General features: G+C 47.6%; 1 protein-coding gene across 1 annotated transcript in view; it reads left to right on the top strand.

Annotated features, from left to right (window-relative positions):
* The first annotated feature begins 3,991 nt into the window (after positions 1 to 3,991).
* emc10 (ER membrane protein complex subunit 10) overlaps positions 3,992 to 26,886 on the top strand; it is a 60,029-nt gene continuing 37,134 nt past the window's right edge. Inside the window, exons 1-4 of the mRNA XM_078395367.1 lie at positions 3,992 to 4,123; positions 19,677 to 19,743; positions 20,837 to 20,949; positions 22,503 to 22,601. Of these exons, the coding sequence (XP_078251493.1) occupies positions 4,040 to 4,123; positions 19,677 to 19,743; positions 20,837 to 20,949; positions 22,503 to 22,601 (363 nt within the window). The 5' untranslated portion in view covers positions 3,992 to 4,039. The remainder of the gene's footprint in view (positions 4,124 to 19,676; positions 19,744 to 20,836; positions 20,950 to 22,502; positions 22,602 to 26,886) is intronic.

Genomic DNA, 26,886 nt, shown 5'->3' with positions numbered 1-26,886 from the left:
GAAAGAACTGCAGATGCTGGTTTAAATCGAAGGTAGACACAAAATGCTGGAGTAACTCAGCGGGTCAGGCAGCATCTCGGGAGAGAAGGAATGGGTGACGTTTCAGGTCGAGACCCTTCCCCAGACTGATTCAGTCTGAAGAAGGGTCTCGACCTGAAACGTCACCCATTTGCTGACTGTACCTGTCCCAGGTGTACCATACCTGTCCCATCTGTGCCATACCTGTCCCAGGTGTGCTGTACCTGTACCTGTCCCAGGTGAGCTGTACCTGGCAGAGGCTGCCCGCCATCGTACTTGGGGATGTCCCAGGCCGCGGTGCACCAGTCGTCTCCGATGCCGGTGATCTTGATGTTCTCAGGAGGATCAGGGACATCTGTAACACAAAGAGCCGTGAACAGGGCTGCTCACTCCCCCTTGCACCAGAACTGCACCAGAACCGCAGCAGAACCGCACCATCTCAGAACTTAGATGGGCCCCACATCTTGGTGGCCAACAGCCTGGACCTCAAAGCCCTGCCAACACCCAATTCAACGTCAACTCTGCAACACATCCCAGACACATGAATAGGGTGCAACAAGTACTAGTGGAACTCAGTGGGTCACTCTTCTCATTGATCCCACTATTCCCATTCTTCCCACTATTCCCATTGATCCCACTATTCCCATTCTTCCCACTCTTCCCATTGATCCCACTATTCCCATTCTTCCCACTTCCCATTGATCCCACTATTCCCATTCTACCCATTGATCCCATTGATCCCACTATTCCAATTTTTCCAACTCTTCCCATTCATCCCACTGTTCCGAACAGTGGTCTGAAGAAGGATCAGGTCCCAAAGCACCTATTCCTTTTCACCAGAGGTGCTGCCTGTCCCAGCATTTTGTGTCCATCTTCGGTGTAAACCAGCATCTGCAGTTACTTTCTACACGTCCCACTGTTCCGATTCATCCCGCCAGTCCCACCCATTCCCAGATATTTCTGATCCCTCTGTTCCCATTCATACGGTCATTGGGATAGGAGTAGAATTAGGCCATTCACCCCATCAAGTCTACTCCGCCATTCAATCATGGCTGATCTATCTCTCCCTCCTAACCCCATTCTCCTGCCTTCTCCCCATAACGCCTGACACTGATCAAGAATCTATCTATCTCTGCCTTAAAAATATCCACTGACTTGGCCTCCACAGCCTTCTGTGGCAAAGAATTCCACAGATTCACCATCCTCTGACTAAAGAAATTTCTCTCCATCTTCTTCCTAAAAAAATATCCTTGAATTCTGAGGCTGTGACCTTTAGTCCGAGACTCTCCCACTAGTGCAAACATCGCACTGTTTCCACTCATCCCAATGATCACACTGATGTTCCCACAGTGTGCACTCATCCCTTTGTTCCCATTGTTCCCTCCCCCACCATTCCGGCCGCCCCACCTTCGTACCCCGACACCCCGTTCCCGCCTCCAGACCTACCGACAACTTTGACGACGATGGCGGCCTTGTCCTCTCCGGCTGGGTTCTTCACCACGATGTTGTACTTGGCTTCGTCCTCCCTCATTGCTCCCTCCAGTATGAAGCTGCTGTGGAACTCCCTGGTCTCAATGCGGCAGCGGCCCTCTGTCTGGTTGAACTCCTGGGTACGAGGGGACAGGGGGAGTGAGCGAGGGGTCGGGCCCCTGGCTTCCCTGTTGCTGCATCCAGCGCACTACCACAGTCACACAGTGTAGGGACCAACTGCAGATGCTGGTTGAAATCGAAGATAGACACAAAAATGCTGGAGTAACTCAACGGGACAGGCAGCATCTCTGGAGAGAAGGAATGGGTGATGTTTTAGGTCGAGACCCTTCTTCAGCCTGACCCGCTGAGTTACTCCAGCACTCTGTGAAATGTCACCTATCCATGTTCTCCAGATTTGCTGCCTGGCCTGCTGAGTTACTCCAGCACTCTGTGAAATGTCACCTATCCATGTTCTCCAGAGATGCTGCCTGACCCGCTGAGTTACTCCAGCATTCTGTGAAACGTCACTTATCCATGTTCTCCAGAGATGCTGCCTGACCTGCTGAGTTACTTCAGCACATTGTGTCTGTCAATGATTAAAGAATTGATACCCAGCATTTTCAAACTTAGATTTGGAAGTGGATAGATCCAGAATAAGTGAGGGACCTATGTTCCTATCAAGAAAGACTGAATATTTGGAGTGGGGAAAAGTAATGTCTTCCTTCACCTGTGGTACCTCCATCACTGTGGTACCTCAATTGATTGTAATTATGCAATGTCTTTCCGCTGACTGGCCAGCATGCAACAAGAACTTTTCACTGTAGCTCGGTACACATGACAATAAACTAAACTGAAATTAACTGAACTGCGCTCCATCTCTGTGGTACCTGCAGCACCTGTGGTACCTTCATGACCTGTGGTATCTCCATCACTGCGGTGGTACCTCCATCACCTGTGGTACCTCCATCACCTGTGGTACCTCCATCACCTGCAGTACCTCCAACACCTGTGGTACCTCCATCACCTGCTGCACCTCCATCACCTGCGGTACCTCCATCACCTGCTGTACTCCACCATCACCTACTGTTCTCCATCACCTGTGGTGCCTCCATCACCAGCTGTACCTCCATCACCTGCAGTACCTCCATCACCAGCTGTACCTCCATCACCAGCTGTACCTCCATCACCAGCTGTACCTCCATCACCTGCAGTACCTCCATCACCTGCGGTACCTCCATCACCTGCGGTACCTCCATCACCTGCGGTACCTCCATCACCTGCGGAACCTCCATCACCGCAGTACACGTTCATAAGTGAAAGGAGCAGAATTAGGCCATTTGGCCCATCAAGTACACACCGCCATTCAATCATGGCTGATCTATCTCTCAATAGACAATAGGTGCAGGAGTAGGCCATTCGGCCCTTCGAGCCAGCACCACCATCTCAATCAGTACCCCGTTCCTGCCTTCTCCCCATACCCCCTGACTCCGCTATCCTTAAGAGCTCTATCTAACTCCCTCTTGAATGCATTCAGAGAATTGGCCTCCACTGCCTTCTGAGGCAGAGAATTCCACAGATTTACAACTCTCTGACTGAAAAAGTTTTTCCTCATCTCCGTTCTAAATGGCCTACCCCTTATTCTTAAACTGTGGCCCCTAGTTCTGGACTCCCCCAACATTGGGAACATGTTTCCTGCCTCTAACGAGTCCAACCCCTTAATAATCTTATATGTTTCGATAAGATCCCCTCTCATCCTTCTAAATTCCAGTGTATACAAGCCCAGGAGGGAGCCTCTCCCTCCTAACCCCATTCTTCTGCCTTCTCCCCATAACCCCTGGCACCCATACTAACCTCCATCACATGTGGTACCATCTCCATCACTGCGGTCCCTCCATCACTGGGGTCCCTCCATCACTGGGGTCCCTCCATCACTGCGGTCCCTCCATCACTGGGGTCCCTCCATCACTGAGGTCCCTCCATCACTGGGGTCCCTCCATCACTGGGGTCCCTCCATCACTGCGGTCCCCCCATCACTGCGGTCCCTCCATCACTGGGGTCCCTCCATCACTGGGTTCCCTCCATCACTGCGGTCCCCCCATCACTGCGGTCCCTCCATCACTGGGGTCCCTCCATCACTGGGGTCCCTCCATCACTGCGGTCCCCCCATCACTGCGGTCCCTCCATCACTGGGGTCCCTCCATCACTGGGGTCCCTCCATCACTGGGGTCCCTCCATCACTGCGGTCCCTCCATCACTGCGGTCCCTCCATCACATGTGGTACCATCTCCATCACTGCGGTCCCCCCATCACTGGGGTCCCCCCATCACTGGGGTCCCCCCATCACTGGGGTCCCTCCATCACTGGGGTCCCCCCATCACTGCGGTCCCTCCTCCATCACGTCAGCTGGGAGACAATCCTCCTGCATCCCGGCATGCCGCTCGCCATTGGTCCTCCAGTATCCCATCGTGCCTCATCCCGTGTCCCACAGTGCATTGCGTTGTAGTTCCCGGTCGCCCGTTGTAGTTCTACAACCGTCGCCGCCGCCGCCGTGATGGAGCCGTGCCGCGGGGTGATGGCCAGCGGCCTCCTTCTCTTCCTCAGCTTCTTCGGCGCCGGCCTGTGCAACACTCGGCGGGTGAGTGGGTGGGTGGGGAGCCGGGGCGGCGGCGGCGGCGGCTGAGGTGGTTCGTGTCGTCGTCGCTGTGGAAACGGAGAGCGGACGGGACAAGGCCGGAGGCGGAGCGACCCGGTGGACAGCGGCAGTCAGCGGGGCCGGGGCCCGGTACTGACCCCTGGTCAGAGCCCCTGTCCGCTAGGGCGTCCTCGGGCCCATTGACATGTACTGTCCCCTGGCCCCTAACCCCTAACACCTGCCCCCTAACCCCTATGGTGTCCCCGGGCCCATTGACATGTACTGTCCCCTGTCCCCTGACCCCTGTCCCCTCCAGCCCCCTGTCCCCTCCAGCCCCCTGTCCCCTCCAGCCCCCTGTCCCCTCCGTCTCCCCCCCCGTCCCCTCCGTCTCCCCCCCCGTCCCCTCCGTCTCCCCGTCCCCTCCGTCTCCCCGTCTCCCCCGTCCCCTCCGTCTCCCCCGTCCCTTCCGTCTCCCCCGTCCCCTCCGTCTCCCCCGTCCCCCCCGTCTCCCCGTCCCCCCCGTCTCCCCCGTCCCCCCCGTCCCCCCCGTCTCCCCGTCCCCCCCGTCTCCCCGTCCCCCCCGTCTCCCCGTCCCCTCCGTCTCCCCGTCCCCTCCGTCTCCCCCGTCTCCCCCGTCCCCTCCGTCTCCCCCGTCCCCCTCTAGTCCCCCTAGTTCCCCTCTGTCCCCCTAGTTCCCCTCTGTCCCCCACCCCCTGTTCCCCACCCCCTGTTCCCCACCCCCTGTTCCCTAGCGTGTCCCCGGGCCCATGTACTGCCCCCTAGCCCGTGACCCCTATGGTGTCCCCGGGCCCTTACAATGTAGACCTGCTCCCCGCCTTGTCCTCTGCATCCTGCCTCAACCCCTGCCTCCCTAGGCTCTTATACTGTCCCCTGTCTCCAGTCATGTACCCTGTGCCAGCCTTGCTCCCAGCCCTGTTCCCTCTACTGTCCTCGCCCCTCACGCCTCTACCACCTGCAACTCCTGCACAGGCACCTACCTATATTGTCCCCTATTCACTGTCCCCCAACACCCTGCTTCCTGCATCCTCAGCCCCCGGCACTTGTCTCCTGCCCCCAGCCTTGTCCCCGGGCCGCTGCCTCTACCCCCTGCATCCCTGGGCCCCTAATCCATCCCCTCCCTCCAGCCCTGCCTCCTGCCTCTACCCCTTGCAACTCCAGCCTGGACCCCTAAACAGTCCCCTATCCCCCCGGTCTCCTTGCATCCCCATCTCCTACATCTACTCCCTGCAACCTGGGCTCCTATATTGTGCCCTGCCTCCATGCAATCTTTAGCCTGTCCCCTTGCCCCTCAGCCTGCTGCACCTTGGTCTCTGTCCCCAGCCCCTTCACTGGCCCTGCCCTCAGCTTTATCTTCCTTCCTCCCTCCCCCCACTGAAGCCCCCTGGACTTCAGACTTGCAACCATGACCCTTGCGCCCCCCCCCCCACCAGCTCCCACCCCTATAATGTCCCCTGTATCCCTGGCCATGGCCCCTACATTGACTGCTGCCCTAGCCCCAAACTCTGCTCCGCGCTGAGGCCGAGTGACAGACCCGGCAGCGGTGAAACATCTGTTGCTAGGATGGTGAGGGAGTCCTCCTTGGCCTTCCCGTGGATCTGACGGGGTCTGATCCTGTTCAATAGGTATCTCTGTTGCTGCCCATGCTCTCAGCTTCCTGTAACCTGTCAAGTGGAGTTGACTTGACAGGCTGTGCAAGCCACAAGGGGCCTGAGAGCTTGGCGAGTCTTTGTCATTAGTTAGTCAAGTCAAGTTTATTTGTCACATACACATACAAGATGTGCAGTGAAATGAAAGGTCACCCACAGTCCAGCAATAGAGCAATAAAAATAAACAATTTCACACACAATCACAACCAACACAAACAAAAAAACAAAAAAAGAAAGAAACAAAAAAAAGAAATGAAACATCCACCACAGTGAGACCCTCTAGTCCCCTCCTCACTGTGATGGAAGGCCAGAATGTCTTTTCTCTTCCCCTGCCGTCTTCTCCCGCGGTCAGGCTGTTGAAGTTGCCAAGTTCCAGGCCGCGCCGGACGGTGAAAGGTCCGCAGTGGGCTAATTGTCAACCTGATGACCTTTTATTGCAATGTTATTTATTGTCACATGTAATAACTGATCTGCTGAGTGTTTTGAGCATTTTCTGTCTTTATCCCACTGCTATTACTATTTGCTTTCTACCAAGTCCCTGTGCACTATCAATGAGTAGGAAGCGCTGCACAACCCAGCTGTGGCCAATGGACATTTGTTACGTGAGGCAGCTCTTACTGATGTGCTGTGTCTGTGTGAAAATTATAAAAACAAAGCTTGCAGAAGGGTTGGTACCGTGTTAGCTTTTATAATAGGATGGAACTAAGTTGTTGAAGTAATCCTTCAATTATTCCCAAAACTGAAACTTTCCCCACTATCCCTGTGCCAAAGGTTAATAACCTCGACACTTCAGATTATTTTCAATGTCGATCTTTGGATTTTTCATTTAGGATCTTGGTCATTTTGCACAAATTATATGTCAGCAGTGGACAGGAGTGGTAGAAGAGGGTTTGATTATTTGTTTAAGTCTAAGCTTAATTGCTTTAAATGCCACACTGGAACAGACAGGAATTTTGAACCTTTACCATATTAATATGCATATTTTATATACATTATAACATTGCTCTTAAAAATAATCTAACATGAAGTCTGGATTTTTACCCCTGATAAAATATTATGTTCAAGTTATGGCTATTTAATTAAGTCGCAAATGTCAAACGTTTGATGCATTCAGATGAAAACTTCCTCATCTCGGGCCAAGGTTCAAATCCATTCATCCTTGGAGGTATCATCTCGTAGCTAGAGGAGATTAAAAATATTGTGTTAATACTCTTGGGACGTAAGTGTTGGGTGAGGTTGAATTGAAGTAAAGGCAGCATGGTGTCAGTGAAATGAAATAAATTCCAATGTATGGAAGTTAACTTTGGTTATACAAATGTTCAGTATGATACAAAATGCTGGAGTAACTTCTTAAGAAGGGTCTCGACCCGAAACGTCACCTGTTCCTTCTCTCCCGAGATGCTGCCTGACCTGCTGAGTTACTCCAGCATTTTGTGAATAAATCGATTTGTACCAGCATCTGCAGTTATTTTCTTATACTTCAGTATGATACAACTGTCCCTGCATTCTGACACGTAATGTTTGAGAGCAAGCTTCAATTTTAGAGAAGAAATGTGAATAACCCTGTAGTTATAGAGTTATACAGGCCCTTTGACCCAATATTTCATTGCTAACCATCAGAAGTTCCTACCTGAAGCATCACCTCCAGAGATGGAGCATGTCCTCCAGAGAAGGTAGACACAAAATGCTGGAGTAACTCAGCGGGACAGGCAGCATCTCAGGAGAGAAGGTAGTCACAAAATGCTGGAGTAACTCAGCGGGACAGGCAGCATCTCAGGAGAGAAGAAATGGGTGACGTTTCGGGTCGAAACCCGAAGGATCGCGACCCGAAACGTCACCCATTCCTTCTCTCCTGAGATGCTGCCTGCCCCGCTGAGTTACTCCAGCATTTTGTGTCTACCTTCGATTTGAACCAGTATCTGCAGTTATTTTCGTATGTCCTCCAGAGATGCTGCCTGACCTGCTGGGTTATTCCAGCACTTTGTTTTTTTTTCTCTCTCTGTCTCAAGTGCCCATCTACATTAATTCCATTCAACAACTCCTGATTCACAGCTTTGTTTACCTTGGTGATTCAAGTGCTCATCTAAAAACCTTTAAAATATTATGAGATACAGTGTGTGCCGATAAATAGGAAGACAGATAGATAAATATTTATTCATTTTAAAGAATAATTCACTTTCTCGTTCCTTTCAGGTTCACTTGCACGTCCTCCAATCTCATCTACTGTATCCGCTGTTCCAGGTGTCAACTCCTGTACATCAGCGAGACCAAGCGCAGGTTCGGCGATCGTTTCGCTGAACACCTCCGCTCAGTCCGCCTAAACCTACCTGATCTCCCAGTTGCTCAGCACTTTAACTCCCCCTCCCATTCCCAATCTGACCTTTCTGTCCTGGGCCTCCTCCATTGTCAGAGTGAGGCCCAGCGCAAATTGGAGGAACAGCACCTCGTATTTTGCTTGGGTAGCTTACACCCCAGCGGTATGAACATTGACTTCTCTAACTTCAAATAGGCCTTGCTTTCCCTTTCTCTCCATCCCCTCCCCCACTGCTCCCCTCCATTAAGGTGTCCCCCAAGGCTCAGTCCTTGGCCCCCTCCTCTTCATCCTCTACCTGTTCCCCCTTGGTCAATTAATCCGCCGTCATGGTCTCAACTTCCACTGCTTCGCCGATGATATCCAGCTCCTCATCTCCACCAAGTCAATCTCCCCCACCACACACTCTACACTGACAAACTGCATCACTGAAATAAAATCTTGGCTTCAATCAAACTTCCTCAAACTCAATTGCAACAAATCTGAAATCATCATCATTGGTCCAAAAACGCTCACCAAATCCACCCAAAACTTCATCCTCAACATTGATGGTCTCCCAGTATCCACCTCACCTCACATCCAGAATCTTGGAATCATCCTTGATCAAACCCTCTCCTTCGACAAACACATCAAACACATCACAAAGACAGCCTTCTTCCACCTCAAAAACATTGCCCGTCTCCGTCCATCCCTCTCCTCCACAGCTGCAGAAACCCTCATCCACGCCTTCATCACCTCCCGTTTGGACTACTGCAACAGCCTCCTCTATGGCGCACCCTCAAAAATCATCAATAAACTTCAATACATTCAAAACTCCGCTGCCCGTCTACTCACACACACCTCGATCCGTGACCATATTACCCCCGTCCTTTATAAACTCCACTGGCTCCCCATCCCCCAGAGAATCCAGTACAAAATCCTCCTCATAACCTACAAAGCCCTCCATAACCTGGCCCCATCCTACCTGACCGACCTCCTCCACAGGCACACTCCCATCTGCACCCTCCGCTCTGCCGCTGCCAATCTCCTATCCCCCCACATCCGGACCAAACTCAGATCCTGGGGGGACAGGACTTTCTCCATCGCTGCTCCCACCCTATGGAACTCACTACCCCAAACCGTTAGAGACTCCTCCACACTCACCACATTCAAAACATCGCTGAAGTCTCACCTGTTCAGTACTGCCTTCAACCACTGAAGGTCACCTCACCTTCTGTCTCCTTTCTCTGTTCATTTATTTATTTACTTATTTATCTATTTATTCATTTCCCTATGTTCTCAAAATCTCTGTAAAGCGTCTTTGAGTATATGAAAAGCGCTATATAAATAAAATGCATTATTATTCTCAATTCTCCCACCAATCTTTCTGTCTCTGTCCCGCCCACTCCCCTGACATCAGTCTGAAGAAGGGTCTTGACCCAAAAAGTCACCCATTCCTTCTCTCCAGAGATGCCGTGTGTCCCGCTGAGTTACTTCAACTTTATGTGTCTACTTTCGATTTAAACCAGCATCTGCAATTCTTTCCTACACCTTTCTCGTTCCTGTTATGTTCACTATCCACTCAGACACTGACTTGCACGTAAAGGGCATCAGGTCAATGCAGATCTGCACTGAGTTGGATGCAGTTGGAATTACAGATGAGTTAGAAAATAGACAATAGATGCAGGAGTAGGCCATTCGGCCCTTCGAGCCAGCACCACCATTCTCGAATGCATTCAGAGAATTGGCCTCATGGTTCATCTCGGGTCACCACAAAGAGTAGCAGGGTCATCGTGGTTTCCTACTTATCAATGAACACTACTGAGGAGCAGAAGAACACAAAGTGTTGGAGTAGCTCAGAGGGCCAGGCAGCGTCCCTGGAGAACATAGATAGATGACATTTTGGGTCAGGACCCTTCTTCAGTTACTCTGGCACTTTGTGTCGTCTTATCAAAACCACCTTCTGCAGTTCCTTGCTTCGTCGACTGAGGAGCATATTTAAGGACAGATTTGCAGTCAATTGTTGTGTTCTGTGTTATCAAATAGCCTTTTAGCCAGTATCTACTCCTTTACTTGTGCCTAAGTAATAGTATATGGGTGAGGTATCAGATGTTAATTAATGCCTAGGGTTATGTAGTGCAACGTTCCTTCCTGGAGTACTGTGTGCAGTTTTGGTCTCCAAATTTGAGGAAGGATATTCTTGCTATTGAGGGCGTGCAGCGTAGGTTTACTAGGTTAATTCCCGGAATGGTGGGACTGTCGTATGTTGAAAGACTGGAGTGACTAGGCTTGTATACACTGGAATTTAGAAGGATGAGAGGGGATCTTATCGAAACATATAAGATTATTAAGGGGTTGGACACGTTAGAGGCAGGAAACATGTTCCCAATGTTGGGCGAGTCCAGAACCAGGGGCCACAGTTTAAGAATAAAGGGTAGGCCACTTAGAACGGAGATGAGGAAAAACGTTTTCACTCAGAGAGTTGTAAATCTGTGGAATTCTCTGCCTCATAAGGCAGTGGAGGCCAATTCTCTGAATGCATTCAAGAGAGAACTAGATAGAGCTCTTACGGATAGTGGAGTTAGGGGGTATGGGGAGAAGGCAGGAACGGGGTACTGATTGAGAATGATCTGCCATGATCACATTGAATGGTGGTGCTGGCTCGAAGGGCCGAATGACCTCCTCCTCCACCTATTGTCTATTGTAAAAGAGGAGATATAGTCATAGAGTTACACGGCATGGAAACGGGCCCTTCGGCCCAACTTGTCTCTGTTGTCCAGTTGCCTATCTGAGCGAATCACATTTGCCTGTATTTGGCTTATATCCTCTTTTCTGTCCGTGTTCAAGATGTATGTTGGTTTGATCTGAAAATTTGGAAGATGCCCAAATGAAACACTTTTCATACTAAATCTGGTTCTGGATTCTGAAAGTGTTTTATGGTTTGATATGTAAGATGTCCATTTTCTTAATAGATACTTTATACATTTTTTATTATCTCTGCCAGCAACATTTTAATCCACAAGAACATTTCACTCTACAAGTATTAGAAAATGAACCAGACCGGTTTATTAATTAGCAAGGGATGGAATAATTTTATCGCCTCGGGACTGCACAGCTTGAATTATTCATTCAGTGAAAGTTCACTCGGATGTTGAAGTTTGGAAGTTAGTGTCTGGGAATATTTTGGTGTGCGATCTTGACAGCGTCGTGCTGTGTCAGGCCGACATTTAGTTCATCGATCCAGTGCTGCCATGATGTGAGCATCTGCAATGATGTGTCTTTAACATTAAGATGGCGGCGGTGGAGGATGAAGGGTAAAGTTAGCGGCTGAGATCGGTCCACGAGGGGTTGTCTCGTGTGCCCTTGGAAAGCGCCCAAAGGTTCTGTGATCGGCTTGGAGAGCGGGACACGGCGAACGACCTTGGCGCACGGGGGCAGAGGGGCGGCTGCTGGAGGTGACGGACGGCACGTTTGCGGTGGTCGCTGGTGCTGGCGGAGGTGGTCGCGGGAGGCACTACGGCAGCGAGCGAGTGGATCGGGCGCAGCCTGCGGCAGCTGCACGGAGCAGCAGCGGGAGGAGCCCATGGCATGGCAATGGGCCAGGCCCGCCACAACTTCACCCATCCAGTGCTGCCCCTATGTCACCCATCCAGTGCTGCCCCTACTTCACCCATCCAGTGCTGCCCCTACTTCACCCATCCAGTGCTGCCCCTATGTCACCCATCCAGTGCTGCCCCTACTTCACCCATCCAGTGCTGCCCCTACTTCACCCATCCAGTGCTGCCCCTACTTCACCCATCCAGTGCCGTCCCTACTTCACCCATCCGGTGCCGCCCCTCCACCTATCCAGTGCCGCCCCTACTTCACCCATCCAATGCCGCCCCTTCACCCATCCAGTGCCGCCCCTTCTTCACCCATCCAGTGCCGCCCCTTCTTCACCCATCCAGTGCTGCCCCTACTTCACCCATCCAGTGCTGCCCCTACTTCACCCATCCAGTGCTGCCCCTACTTCACCTATCCAGTGTTGCCCCTACTTCACCCATCCAGTGCCGTCCCTACTTCACCCATCCAGTGCCTCCCCTCCACCTATCCAGTGCCGCCCCTACTTCACCCATCCAGTGCCGCCCCTACTTCACCCATCCAGTGCTGCCCCTACTTCACCTATCCAGTGCTGCCCCTACTTCACCCATCCAGTGCCGTCCTTACTTCACCCATCCAATGCCGCCCCTTCTTCACCCATCCAGTGCTGCCCCTACTTCACCCATCCAGTGCCATCCCTACTACACCCATCCAGTGCCGCCCCTCCACCTATCCAGTGCCGCCCCTACTTCACCCATCCAGTGCCGCCCCTCCTTCACCCATCCAGTGCTGCCCCTATGTCACCCATCCAGTGCTGCCCCTATGTCACCCATCCAGTGCTGCCCCTACTTCACCCATCCAGTGCTGCCCCTACTTCACCCATCCAGTGCTGCCCCTACTTCACCCATCCAGTGCCGTCCCTACATCACCCATCCAGTGCCGCCCCTCCACCTATCCAGTGCCGCCCCTTCTTCACCCATCCAGTGCCGCCCCTTCTTCACCCATCCAGTGCCGCCCCTACTTCACCCATCCAGTGCCGCCCCTCCTTCACCCATCCAGTGCTGCCCCTATGTCACACATCCAGTGCTGCCCCTATGTCACACATCCAGTGCCGCCCCTACTTCACCCATCCAGTGCCGCCCCTCCTTCACCCATCCAGTGCTGCCCCTATGTCACCCATTCAATGCCGCCCCTTCTTCACCCATCCAGTGCTGCCCCTACTTCACCCATCCAGTGCTGCCCCTACTTCACCCATCCAGTGCTGCCCCTACTTCACCCATCCAGTGCTGCCCCTCCACCTATCCAGTGTCGCCCCTACTTCACCCATCCAGTGCCGCCCAACTTCACCCATACAGTGCTGCCCCTACTTCACCCATCCAGTGCCGCCTCAACCACCCATCCAGTGCCGCCCCTCCACCTATCCAGTGCCGCCTCTACTTTACCCATCCAGTGCCGCCCCACCTTCACCCATCCAGTGCCGCCCTACTTCACCCATCCAGTGCCGCCACCACACCGGGGCTTGAAATGAGAAAATAAGAAATTGCACATCTCCTTGGCCAAGATCGTACGTTTCAGATTGCAAGATGGTGTTGGATTATGGCAACTCTCTGTCTGCTGTTCCAGAGGAGGGTCTGTTGTACTCATGTATAGTTTGATTTGACTGGATAGCATGCAGAACAAGAATCTGTACAACAAAATTATTGGGTGTCGAGAAACACTACCAAATCTGTTCTGACAGCCACTTAACCTCGGCCTCACAAGATGATAAGAAAACAAAACTAACATTCTCAACGACTAAATACTACAAGAGTTTACACACGAAGATGGACACAAAAAGCCGGAGTAACCCAGCAGGACAGTCAGCATCTCTGGAGAGAAGGAATGGGCGACTTATCGGGTAGAGACCCTTCTTCTGCACTGAATTGTACATTTTTGTTTATTCCTCCTCCAGCTACTTTGGATAAGGGTGAAATGAAAATCTGTGTCAAATTGTGCATTTCTTGGAGTGCCTTCACATTAAAATACTGCAGTGGTTTAAGAAGTAGCTCACCGCCAGTTTGTCCAGGGCCATTAGGGATGAGCAATAAATGTCAGCCCAGCCAGGGAACCCCATGTTCAGATCAATGAATAAATAAAACCACTGAAGCAGACTGCGACGGCCCAAATTAATGCACAACCTTTAAATGGAATAATTTGTATTGGATTTAAATGCAGTTTTAAAACATGAGAGAACATTGTGTAAGCTCCTGTGTAGGAAGGAACTGCAGAAGAAGGGTCTCCACCCGATAAGTCACCCATTCCTTCTCTCCAGAGATGCTGACTGTCCCGTTGGGTTACTCCAGCTTTTTGTGTCCATCTTCGTGTGTAAACTCTTGTGGTATTTGGTCCTTGAGAATGTTGGTTTTGCTTACTTTATCATTCAATGCTTTAATCGAGGCATGGTGATCTCTGAGGTAGAATCCGTAATTGAAGTTGTCTGAAATGATTTTGTCTTAGATTACGAAAAGAGCTTAAGAATAAGACATAAATAAAGTTAAGTGTAACATTTGCTTCCTGAAAAACTGCACATTTCTGCCTTAGCTGTAGCGCAATGTACACTTTGTGCAGTCACCCTGTGATTTACTGCACAGTATTATCCAATAAATCTACACTAATGACAGATATAATCTCTTGGAGAGAGTACTGTTCTGTACTGCTGTGATTTGAGTGTACCTGGAAATGGACATAGATTTTTCAACTTTGATTCATTCCAAAAATATTTCTCTCAAAGGAAAGGCAGCTTTGAATATAAAGTGTGTACCACTTGATACATTTGTGAATATGATCAGTTGCTTTCAGATGATTTTTAATTTGAGAGATAATTATTCCCACTGAGTTATCACTGTGTTGGTGCACAGCATCTTTAGCATGTTGGTAAACTACTGTAGGGATAATTGCTCTTGATGTTTTTTAATGTTGGTTCTGATATGCTGACTGTAATGTTTTAATTCATCGCTATCAGTTACTCTCTTCAGAGAATTCTGGTTGACTAGCAGTTCAAATGCATTTGGAGAAAAATAAATGACTGGGCCACTGGATTCTCTTAAAATTGTTTCCAGTCGAAGGACAAGAGGGCACAGCATAAGAATAAAAGGATGCATCTTTAGAATGGAGATGAGGGGGAATTTCTTTAGCCAGAGGGTGGTGAATCTGTGGTATTCATTGCCGCAGAAGGCTGTGGAGGCCAAGTCAGTGGATATTTTTAAGGCAGAAATTGATTGTTTCTTGATCAGTACGGGTGTCAGGGGTTATGGGGAGTAAGGCAGGAGAATGGAGTTGAGAGGGAGAGATAGATCAGCCATGATTGAATGGCAAAGTAGACTTGATGGGCCGAGTGGCATAATTTAGCTCCTCTCACTTACGAAAATCAAATAATGACGTTTAACTTTTCAGAGGTATTGGTGCACTGTACTGCAATATACCTCGACAGAAAAAGCAGGTGGACTGTAATGTGGTGTGTAACGGGTTGTAATTGAGGGTATGCAGATCACACAGAACTGCAACTAGGTATTGAATTGAATAGAATTGAATAAATTTTATTAGCCAAGTATGTACACATATAAGGAATTTGCCTTGGTGCTTTGCTCGCAAGTAACAATGTGACATACAGTAAACAATTAAGAATAAAACATAATAATTTACACATGTGAAGAATGAAATAAAATACCAGAGCACAAGGAGGCTACAGACTTTTGGTTGTAGGATTTACAAGATTGTAACGCAGTTTGTGCTGTAATTAGGTTGATGTGGAGCATTGAAGACTGTAATTTGACATTTGCAGAATACAGAGAGCTGGAATAAGTGAAAAAGAGTGTTATTAAAGCGGAGTTTGATAGATTCTTAACTAATAAGGGTGTCAAAAATTAAGGAGAGAAGGCAGGAGAATGGGTTGAGAGTGAAAAACAGATCAGCCAGGAATGGCAGAGCAGACAATGGTCGAATGGTCTAACTCCACTCTGTCTGATGGTCTAAAACCCTGCGTCACCAATTATGCTAATAATTGCAACGCTTCCAGCTAGATATCCATCTTTAAATTCCTCAGTGCTAGCTATGTGTAGGAAAGAACTGCAGATGCTGGTTTAAATCGAAGGTAGACACAAAATGCTGGAGTAACTCAGCGGGACAGGCAGAATCCCATTCCTTCTCTCCAGAGATGCTGCCTGTCCCCGCTGAGTTACCCCAGTATTTTGTATCTACCTTCAGCGCTCGCTATACCTTACCTCCAACTCTGAACATTAGAATCGAGTGCACGTTCTGATAGTTCAATGCAGAACTGAGTGCAGCACATACTGGCACTCTGTTTTCTGCCTTTCCTGTCCTGATAGAATTATGAGAGGCATACATAGGGTAGATGGTCAGAATCTTTTTCCCAGAATAGAAGTGTCAAAGACTAGCAGGCATAGCTTTAAGGTGCAAAGGACAAAGTTTAAAAGAGATGTGTGGGGCCAAGTTTTTTTTACACAGAGATTGGTGGGTGCCTGAAACGTATTGCTAGGGGTTACGGGTGGTGGAGGCAGTTGCATTTGTGGTGTTTAAGCGGCTTTTAAATAGGCACATTATGCAGGGAATGGAGGGATATAGAGGGATAATGGAGGATGGCTCAGTGGCACAGCGGTAGAGTTGCTGCCTTACAGTGCTTGCAGCTTCGGAGACCCGGGTTCCATCCGGCTGCTGTCTGTACGGAGTTTGTACGTTCTTCCCGTGACGTTAGGGTTTTCTCCGAGATCTTTGGTTTCCTCCTACATGCCAAAGACGTACGTTTTTGTAGGTTAATTGGCTTGGTATAAATGTATATTGTCCCTGGTGTGTGAAGGATAGTGTTAATGTGAGGGGACCGCTGGTCGGTGCGGACTCGGTGTACCGATGGGCCTGTTTCCGCGTTGTATCTCTAAACTAAACTAAACTAGATCATGTGCCGGTAGATGTGATTCATTTATCTTGGCGTCATGTTCAGCACACTGCGTGGGTTTTCTCCGGGTGCTCCCGTTTCCTCCCACATTCCAAAGATGGACAGGTTTGTAGGGTAATTGCCCTGTGTAAATTGTCCCACGTGTGTTGGAGAGCGAGGGGAAAGTTAATTGAAGTGCACAAAATTGCGAGGAGCCTGGGCAGGTTGACTATGAAGAATTTATTTGCTTTACAGTGATCAATAACATGCTATTATGGGTTTTACTTAATTACAAAGGATACAGAGGAGTGAAGAAAAAATATTTTCACTCAATATGTCTTAAGTGTATTCAATAGACAATAGGTGCAGGAGGAGGCCATTCGGCCCTTCGAGCCACCACCGCCATTCAATATGATCATGGCTATTCAGGAAGTCTTCAGGAAGTCTTTGCCTGAAAGGGTGGCTGAAGCTGAAATCCTCATTGTTTTAAGATACTGGTCCGCCATCGATTTTCTGGCATCCTTGGTTCCAGAGTCTTTCTGGATTATCCATCTTGCTGGACCACCAGAGATCACAGCCTTGGAGAGGATTCCAATGGTACCGGAATGGTCTGTCTAGGCAGCTGAGTTGCTGAGATTTTGGCCCATCAAAATCGGCCTCGGAAGTCAGCTATGGAAATGGATCTGCTGGCTCTGGTTGGCCCCCAGTTCAAGAGCCCCGGCCACAGGGCAGATTCGGTCCACCGATCTGCCTTATCCTGCCAAGAGCAGCACCTTTGGGGGGACTTCCGGGTGGGGAGGGGGATTTCGGTGGTGGATCATAAGAATCAAGTTTACTCTGCCATTCAATCATGGCTGATCTATCTCCCTCCTAACCCCATTCTCCTACCTTTGCCCCATAACCCCTGGCACCTGTACTAATCAGGTAATATGCTTCAAGTAATCAAGATCTGTAGATAGGCACAAAAATCTGGAGGAACTCAGCAGGACAGGCAGCATCTCTGGAGAGAAGGAATGGGTGACGATTCGGGTCGACCCATTCCTTCTCTCCAGAGATGCTGCGTGTCCCGGTGAGTTGCTTCAGCTTTTTGAGTCTGTACTTGTGTATGTATTTGAGGCAATTTATGTACTGGCAAGTCAGGATGGCTCTGTAGCTCCACTTTTGGCTTGCTTCAGTAAGATAGGCCAAATGCTCGCCTGCTCTGTACAAATCTGTAACTGCGATTTTCATTCACTTTTGTAAATTCAGTTTTTGTAAATTAAGTTTGTGGAACTCAATATATGGGGTGAGTACAATTGTCAACCAGCACTTCTAAAGACAGACACAAGGAACTGCAGATGCTGCTTTGAAAAAAACCAACAACCTTTCAGATACCTGCAGAGTTGCTCCAGCACCTTGTGTCTTCTAAAGGCTAATATTTTTTTCTCTTTTTCTGCCTCCAAAAGTCTCAACCTACTGTTTTGGAGTCTCCAGTTTTACTCATTTAAAAATAAGTCATTAAAACATGAAATATTTTGGATTGCGTGTCTGATATCCCTTTCAATTTTTATAGAAATATAAATGTTCTTGACATAACTATCTTTTATCAGTGCTTGAAGTGAAACTGGGAAAGAATGAATCAATTTTCAAAAGCCCCCAGCTTTGCAATTTCTGCTACGTTTTATATTAACGCCATAATGCTAAAATGTTGGATTTTGTCGGCACGGTAGCGCAGCGGTAGAGTTGCTGCTTTACAGCGAATGCAGCGCCGGAGACTCAGGTTCAATCCTGACTACGGGTGTTGCACTGTAAGGAGTTTGTACGTTCTCCCCGTGACCTGCGTGGGTTTTCTCCGAGATCTTCGGTTTCCTCCCACACTCCAAAGACGTACAGGTATGTAGGTTAATTGGCCGGGTAAATGTAAAAATTGTCCCTAGTGGGTGTAGGATAGTGTTAATATACGGGGATCGCTGGGCGGCACGGACTTGGAGGGCCGAAAGGGCCTGTTTCCGGCTGTATGTATATGATATGATATGATATGATGATACCATAGTCATGCTTACTGACTTTTTTCTATCCTCTTTGTAAACTTTGCTTTCTGAGTTCACAAAATAACTGAGTTTGCTCATGCACACATCTTGGGAAACTGTTCCTGGAACGGTTTAGACAGTTCAACTCTTAACCATCGATCACCCATTCGCGCTAGTTCTATGCTATCCCACTCTCCATCCACTCTACACACTACGACAATTTACACTGGCCAGTTAACAGGTTCATGGATAGGAAAGGTTTAGGGGGATATGGGCCAAACTTAGGCAGGTGATGGGGCATCTTGATCGGCATGGGCAAGTTGGGCCGAAGGGCCTGCTTCATAAGTGATAAGATTAGAATTAGGCCATTCGGCCCATCAAGTCTACTCCGCCATTCAATCATGGCTGATCGTTCTCTCCCTCCTAACCCCATTCTCCTGCCTTCTCTCCATAACCCCGACACCCTATTCTCCATAACCACCGTGCCACCCTAGGGCGGCACAGAGGCGCAGCGGTAGAGTTGTTGCCTTACAGCGAATGCAGCGCCGGAGACTCGGTTTCGATCCTGACTACGGGCGCCGTCTGTACGGAGTTTGTACGTTCTCCCCGTGACCTGCGTGGGTTTTCTCCGAGATCTTCGGTTTCCTCCCACACTCCAAAGACGTACAGGTTTTGTAGGTTAATTGACTGGGTAAATGTAAAAATTGTCCCTAGTGTGTGTAGGATAGTGTTAATGTGCGGGGATCGCTGGGTGGTGCAGACTCGGTGGGCCGAAGGGCCTGTTTCTGCGCTGTTTCTCTAAAAAAATCTATGCTGTTTGATTCTATGATTTTAACCTACAAACTGGCATGTCTTTGGGATATGGGAGGAAACTGGAGCACGTGGAGGAAACCGGAGCACAGGGAGAATGTGCAAACTCCACACGGAGAGCACCCGAGGTCAAGATCTAAATGATGGGTGTCTGGCACTGTGAGGCAGTTGCTCTGCCAGCTGTGCCATTGTGATGTTGTTGTTGAACACTGTTCTACAATCCTACAGGAGTACGCGCACACACGCACACACTAATGTTTTCCTTCTCTTTCAGCCTGGAGACATTCTTGATTCTGAGGTTTCAGGCGTGTCTGTACTCCTTGAACACGCGTTTGAATTTGGTAAGTTGAGAGGGGAAGATGAGAATGATGAATATTGGGTCAAGGTCATCAGTGGTTTTCATGTGGACACCCTTATCTCCGTGGAAATGTCTGCATCAAATATTTCCTGTGATTAAAGGTGCATTAAGCAGGGAGCACAGAATAAAGTTGTGAGTAACAGAAGCGGGTGCAACATGAGGCAAAAAATATTTCGACAGTCGGTTAGGATTGGACAGGAACGTCTGATAGGCTGAGTGATGTGATTGCCATGAAGGGAATTTGCATAAATATGTGAAAGATTAAAGAAACTTGGCGAGATAGGTGCGGCACGGTGGCGCAGCGGTAGAGCTGCTGCCTTACAGCGTCAGAGACCCGAGTTCCATCATGACTACGGGTGCTGTCTGTACGGAGTTTGTACATTCTTCCCGTGACCACGTGGGATTTCTCTGGGTGCTCCGGTTTCTTCCCACGCTCCAAAGACGTACAGGTATGTAGGTTAATTGGCTGGGCAAATGTAAAAATTGTCCCTAGTGGGTGTAGGATAGTGTTAGTGTGCGGGGATCGCTGGGCGGCGCGGACCCGGTGGGCCGAAGGGCCTGTTTCTGAGCTGTATCTCTAAAAATCTAAAAAAGAAAAAGAAAAAAATCCAAAGACCTACAGGCTTGTAGGTTAATTTGCTTTGGTAAAATGTTAAATTGTCCCTGTAAAGTCTGTTGGATAGTGCTATAGAGTACGGGGTGACTGCTGGGCGGCGTGGGCTCGGTGTGCTGAAGGGCCTGTTTCCGCGCTGTATCTCTAAAGTCTAAAGTAAAGTAAATATGGAGAAGAGTTGGCTGCGGTATTAACAGTAGCTTTTTGAAAGAGTTAGTATGCACTTAATGTACCGTGTGGCCTCCTGTTACGGTGCAGTGAATGCATTTGTGGTGTGCTGTGATGGGACTGACCTGGGCTGTGAGAGCAGTTGTTTGCAGTAATTAAACTTTCAGCTTACATCGTTGCTCCTCATTGTTACTCGGCCTCCAAGAGCAATCTTCTGAAGTTATGCTTCATGAAATTCAGATACCCTTAGTTTACAGCCCATCAGAGAGCTATAAAGATTGTTTTATCATTGTAGATGACAGCGTGCGTTACAAAAAAAGGGGTACGTTGCTGTGGAGACCGGGCCGAGAAAACTCCCTCACGTTATCTCAGATGCAGCTGACAGAGGATGAAAGGGTCAAACTCAGAGTAAGTGGTTATACATTCTCCAACTTCCTGAACCGATTGCTGGTGAAGTGTCTTCAAATTAGCAAGCACCGTTTTCATTTTGTGGAAGCAAGGAACTGCAGATGCTCGATTACACAAAAAGAGAGATAATTTAGCAGCCAATTATTATTGAGCAAAACACAAAATGCTGGGGGAACTCAGCAGGTCAGGCAGCATATGTTGAGGGAATGGACAGGTGATGTTTCAGATCAGAGGTCCTTTACAGACAAAGAAAAATCCTGATCCGAAACATCATATATACATTCCCTCCAAGGATGCTGCTTGACCCACTGAGTTCCTCCAGCACTTTGTGTTATGCTCAAGATTCCAGCATCTACAATTCCTTGTGTCTAACAGCCAAAATATTATTGAGTTCCTTATGTTGATAATTATTTCGTGCTTCATTAAAATACAGTAAAGACCAGCAAAGATACACGGAAAATAATTTTGCTCTCCGCATTTATTTAACAGATGTTTAATAGTGATTTTATAGCTGTTTTATGCAGAAAGTTGTTTGAAACATGATGTATGTTTTAAAAATGTTCTTGTGTTGATATGTTGATAAATTTGCTACATCTGTCAAGTCTAACATTTCAGTGAGGTTTATTTGATGTGATTGATGGATTTTGTGTGCATTTACAAAGTTATGTACTTTTCAGTACTTATCAATCATCGGCATTCCAAGTTCAGATTCAGAAAGTAACAGTGATTGTGTGTTTGCTTTTGGTACCAGTGGCAGTAGGGAGAGAACAACTTGAGGATATACCTTAGCATCGTGTTAACTGTACCCTTGGATTAGCTGAAAGGACAATGGAACCGTGACATTGTCCTTTACCAGGCCACTACCTCCAGCATTAAAGGCCAAGTTACTCTCAGACAGCTACATTGGGCTGGCCACGTTGTTCGTATTACCAAAGCCAGACTCCGGAAACCGATACTCTACTCTGAACTTTATTACGTGAGGAGATTATCAGGCAGACATGGAGAAAGGTTCGATAATGTGTGCAAAGCTTCTTTGCAGAACATCTCCATGGACTCCTGGGAATCCCTGGCCATGGTTCAGTGGAGAAGCAGCATTTTGGGGTGATGTCGAGAATCTGAAGACTCTGTACAGGAAACGCACTAGAGGGCGGCAAGTGGCACAGCGGTAGAGTTGCTGCCTTACAGTTCCAGAGACCCGGGTTCGATCCTGACTATGGGGAGCTTTACGTTCTCCCCGTGACCGCGTGGGTTTTCCTTCGGGTGCTCCAGTTTCCTCCCACACATCAAAGACGTGCGGGTTTGTAGATTTATTGGCTTCTATAAATTGTAGTGTGTTGGATGCGAAACTGGGATAACATGGGAACGAGTGTGCGGGTGTTCGTTGGTCGGCGCGGACCCGGTGGGCCGAAGGGCCTGTTTTAATGCTGTATCTCTAAAACTAAAACACACGAAAATCCTGTGGGAACAGTGGAAGGACTGTAACATTTCGTCATCTATCCACCCATCTGAATATATTGTGATTGATCAACTTTTTGTCTCTTTCCTTCGCTTAGGATATGGCTGGTACAGACGGCTTGTACCGAATTAGAATCCCAAGAAAATTAGGCAGTGAAAGTTCCACTTTGGATTATGTCTCATCCTTTGTTCGAGTAGTAAGTATCAGAAAAATTGCAGGATCTGCATTTTAACCAAAGTACAAATAATATATTTGCAACACTTTTGAGAATATTGAAGTCAGTTATTAGTTCCATTTGTGCTGTGAACTTGTGTCTTAAGCTCAATACAGAAACATTTTCCTGTGAACCTCTCATCAGTAGCATGTTTTTGAAAAGATTTGCTGCTCTGATATTGTTTTTCTGAAGAGGGTTTCAATTGTGAAAAGTTTCCTGAACAAAGCTGAGATGTTTAGTTCTGAATTATCAGGGGAAAAAAGATCCTTGGTTGGGCAAATTAAGGTGACAAACTTTAAACTTTTAACTTTGGTGTCAACTGGATTTTGGCCCTGATTCTCTGGTCCAAATTCTAGCTTGCAACCCACTGCTTTAACTTAAGCACTCGATATAAATGTAAGTAATTGTCATTATGTTGGGCACAGTTTGTGTCGGTCCTAAAATAACTATTTTAGTTGACATGGGCCAAAATGGAAGGGGTTGGGGTAAAAGCAATATATGGAACTTAAAAAGGTGTCTTAAAAAGGCGGGACTGTCATATGTTGAAAGACTGGAGCGACTAGGCTTGTATACACTGGAATTTAGAAGGATGAGAGGGGATCTTTTCAAAACGTATAAGATTATTAAGGGGTTGGACACGTTAGAGGCAGGAAACATGTTCCCAACGTTGGGGGAGTCCAGAACAAGGGGCCACAGTTTAAGAATAAGAGGTAGGCCATTTAGAACGGAGATGAGGAAAAACTTTTTCAGTCAGTGAGTTGTAAATCTGTGGAATTCTCTGCCTCAAGGCAGTGGTGGCCAATTCTCTGAATGCATTCAAGAGAGAGCTGGATAGAGCTCTTAAGGATAGCGGAGTCAGGGGGTATGGGGAGAAGGCAGGAACGGGGTACTGATTGAGAATGATCAGCCATGATCACATTGAATGGCGGTGCTGGCTCGAAGGGCCGAATGGCCTCCTCCTGCACCTATTGTCTATTGTGTCCATATTTGATATTAACCAGCATCTGCAGTTCCTACCTACCCATAAAAAGGTGGAATATGGTCTCAGGGAAGCTGATGATTTGAGTCTCTGATTGGACAACTATTCAACATATTAATGCCTTTGACTCAAGTTGACTCAACAATGGTGCAATGTTATTGCACGACTCCATTAGGCTCAATGGATATCCATTTCTTTAAAAAATATATATAATTTGGTTTTAGTTTGAATCTCTTGAGATTCCTCCTGCGATTGTTGAATAAAGATTGTGGAATGATAGGTTTTTTTGTTGACCATAGTTTACTGTGATATTGATTGAAATTGATTGAAAGATACAGCGTGGAAACAGGCCCTTCGGCCCACCGAGTCCATGCTGACCATCAAAGAACACGTTGTCAATAGCTCCCAAGTTACCCCATGTGCACATCTACTCCCTGGGGCCAATTAACCCACAAACCTAATAACATACTGCCCTCACACATGCACCAAATCACAGGCCAGGGGTCATCCTTTTATATGAATTGAAATTTTTTCCTAAAATGGGCTCTCTTGCATTTTGCAGAATTTGACTGAAAATATCAGTTATCATCGATTGAGCCTCAGTCGATGGTAACCTGTTTGTATCTGCATATTGGTAGATCAATGCATCACTTTTAATTGGAAATCAAGGGACTATGTACCGGAATATAGATCTTGGAAATAGAAGCTCTTCGATGATCTTAAACTACTTTGCCGCTTTCCTGTGGAAATTTCTTGATTCCCATAAAATCTATTGATCCTCTGCCGCAAATATACAGTTTATTGATCTCCGCCTCAATCATGCGTGTGGGCTATGTGTTCAGATCAACTGCTGCTCCTCAGAAATTATATTCCTCTATTGATCTGCTAAAGCAAATGAGACCCTGGGATCAGTGAGTAGAGACAAGAGTACAAAATCATGGAAGTTCAATGTGTACAAATGTCCTAGGGGTAGTAATGGAATAGTGAGGGGATTTCAGTTAAGGACACATAGTGCTTAAGTGACTCTGCAGCTCAGGCAGCATCTATGGAGAACAGGGATAGGGATTTATTAGATTGGTTTTTCTCAGGAAGTGTGGGAGGAGATTTGACACAGTTGTGCAAGATTTTGGTGGAATATCTGCAAGGCCAGATACAGTACAGTACAGGTGTCAGAGGTTTAGTGGTGTACTTGATTAGTACGAGTGTCAGAGATTATGGGGAGAAGGCAGGAGAATGGGGTTAGGAGAGGGAGAGATAGATCAGCCATGATTGAATGGTGCAGTAGACTTGATGGGCCGAAAGGCCTAATTCTACACCTATTCCTTATGACCTTATGACATTGTTAGCATGAGCTGACAGCTCAAGGATGAGGTTCACAGATTAAAACTTCAGGCAGAATGTACAGGGAGCAATGTGACGAAAAGATATTTTACTTAGAATAGTGAAGGTCATGAATTTGCTGCTTGCAGAGCTGGAAACAATCAGTGGCTTCAAATGAGAATTGATTTGGCACAAGTGAATAATTTGCAGGCGTGTGTTGAAGGAGCAGAGGAATTGAACGTATAGGATTTCTGGGTGGGAGTCAGTGTAGACTCAATGGGCTAAATGGCCCCATTCCAAGCTGTAATAATACAATGATTCAATGATCTGCAGACCTGTTCCAGGTTTTGGTTTGTGAGATGTATTAAAGTTTTGTTTCCAGTTAGGTTTCTCAATGCCTTCCTTCATTATCAGAACCAATCTTCCATTGTGTAAATTGCAGCATAACTGTGTTGCATTACCGTGTATCTGCTACCACCTACCTTAGCCACTTTCGCTTTGATACCAGTAGATGTAACAGTGCAGATTAGGGGACAGAAATTGAAAAGATTTGCCGCTGGCACTAAATCTTTAAGGGTGAATGGTTTGTAGATAGGACTGTAACAGTATAACCTTGGCACTGACCAAGTGCAGTGACTAAAGTCTCATGGTTCCTATTCTAGAAATTACTGGCAAGAGCTTGCAAAGATGTAAGCATTTAAATGACAAAAGGATTTTCTATGCTGCACACAACAGAAAATGGCCGGCAAATTGTACAGAACAGTGAGGTGTCGTCGTTGTAGATCTTGTTCATTCCTGTCCAGGGAGTGTTAGACATTGCAGTTTCATTAGCCACTTGATTTGCTGTTGAATCAAGAGAAGCCCCAGTCATTACAATTTAAGATGCACAGCAGCATTAATAGATTTGTAGCTTCACCAAAATAAATCATTTGGCACCAAGGAATGTGGTGCCACAGATGGTTTATTACATGTCCAGCAGATCACTGCTGCTTTGTTTTATTTGTATAGCACAGATCAATTAAAAATAAATCCTCCTGTGCTTTGCTGACAATGAGTGGGAGCTCTGTATCATTAACAGCATCTCAGACCAGGTTCAGGCACTTGTGTATACATGGGTGCGATCAAGGCAGTTGTGTAGAAGGAACTTGCTGCAAAAACCACCAGACCCAGCAGTACAATAATAAACAAGAAGTGAGTGTCCCCACTAGCCACCAGGATCCAGCAAACCCTCAGCTGACAACACCAAAATGGTTTTTTGATTGTCACAGGTAGTCAAGCCTAAGAAGCACATACAAAGCCCTAAACGGACTTGCCCCCCCATATCAAAAATCTTCTAACCCACCACTCTATCTCCAGGTCCCTCGTGTCGGCCGACTTGAGGCTACTGACTATCCCGCCGTCTAGGCTTAAGCTCGGGTGACCGCTCTTTTGCGGTTGCAGCTCCTAGACTGTGGAACAGCATCCCTCTCCCCATCAGAACTGCCCCCTCCATCGACTCCTTTAAGTCCAGGCTCAAAACCTATTTCTACTCCCTAGCGTTTGAGGCCCTCTGAGGGGGCGCTGTGAACTGTTTATGTATGTGCTGTTATGTTTGTGTGCCATTGTATGTTCGTTCTTAGTACCTGAACTGATGTACAGCACTTTGGTCAACGTGGGTTGTTTTTAAATGTGCTATACAAATAAAATTGACTTGACTTGACTTGACTTGAAAATCATCTGGAAAAATCATTGAAACTATGAAATGAGTCTTGAACTGGAAATGTTGATAGATGTTGAGATTGTTTAAGTATACAGCAAAATGGAAAGGCTAACAGTGCAATTAAAAGTCCATGGAGCTGATGTAGATGAGCATGCGATGGGACAAAGTGCTGGAGTAACTCAGCAGGTCAGGCAGCATCTCTGGTATTAAACTAGCAGCTGCAGTTTCTTGTATGCTCTATGTAGTAGGACATAATATGTTATTGATAA

Source organism: Rhinoraja longicauda, unplaced genomic scaffold, assembly GCF_053455715.1.
Source record: "Rhinoraja longicauda isolate Sanriku21f unplaced genomic scaffold, sRhiLon1.1 Scf000504, whole genome shotgun sequence".
Classification (NCBI taxonomy): Eukaryota; Metazoa; Chordata; class Chondrichthyes; order Rajiformes; family Arhynchobatidae; genus Rhinoraja; species Rhinoraja longicauda.
The sequence above is the reverse complement of the archived record's forward strand: the minus strand, read 5'-3'. Positions and strand labels throughout refer to the sequence as shown.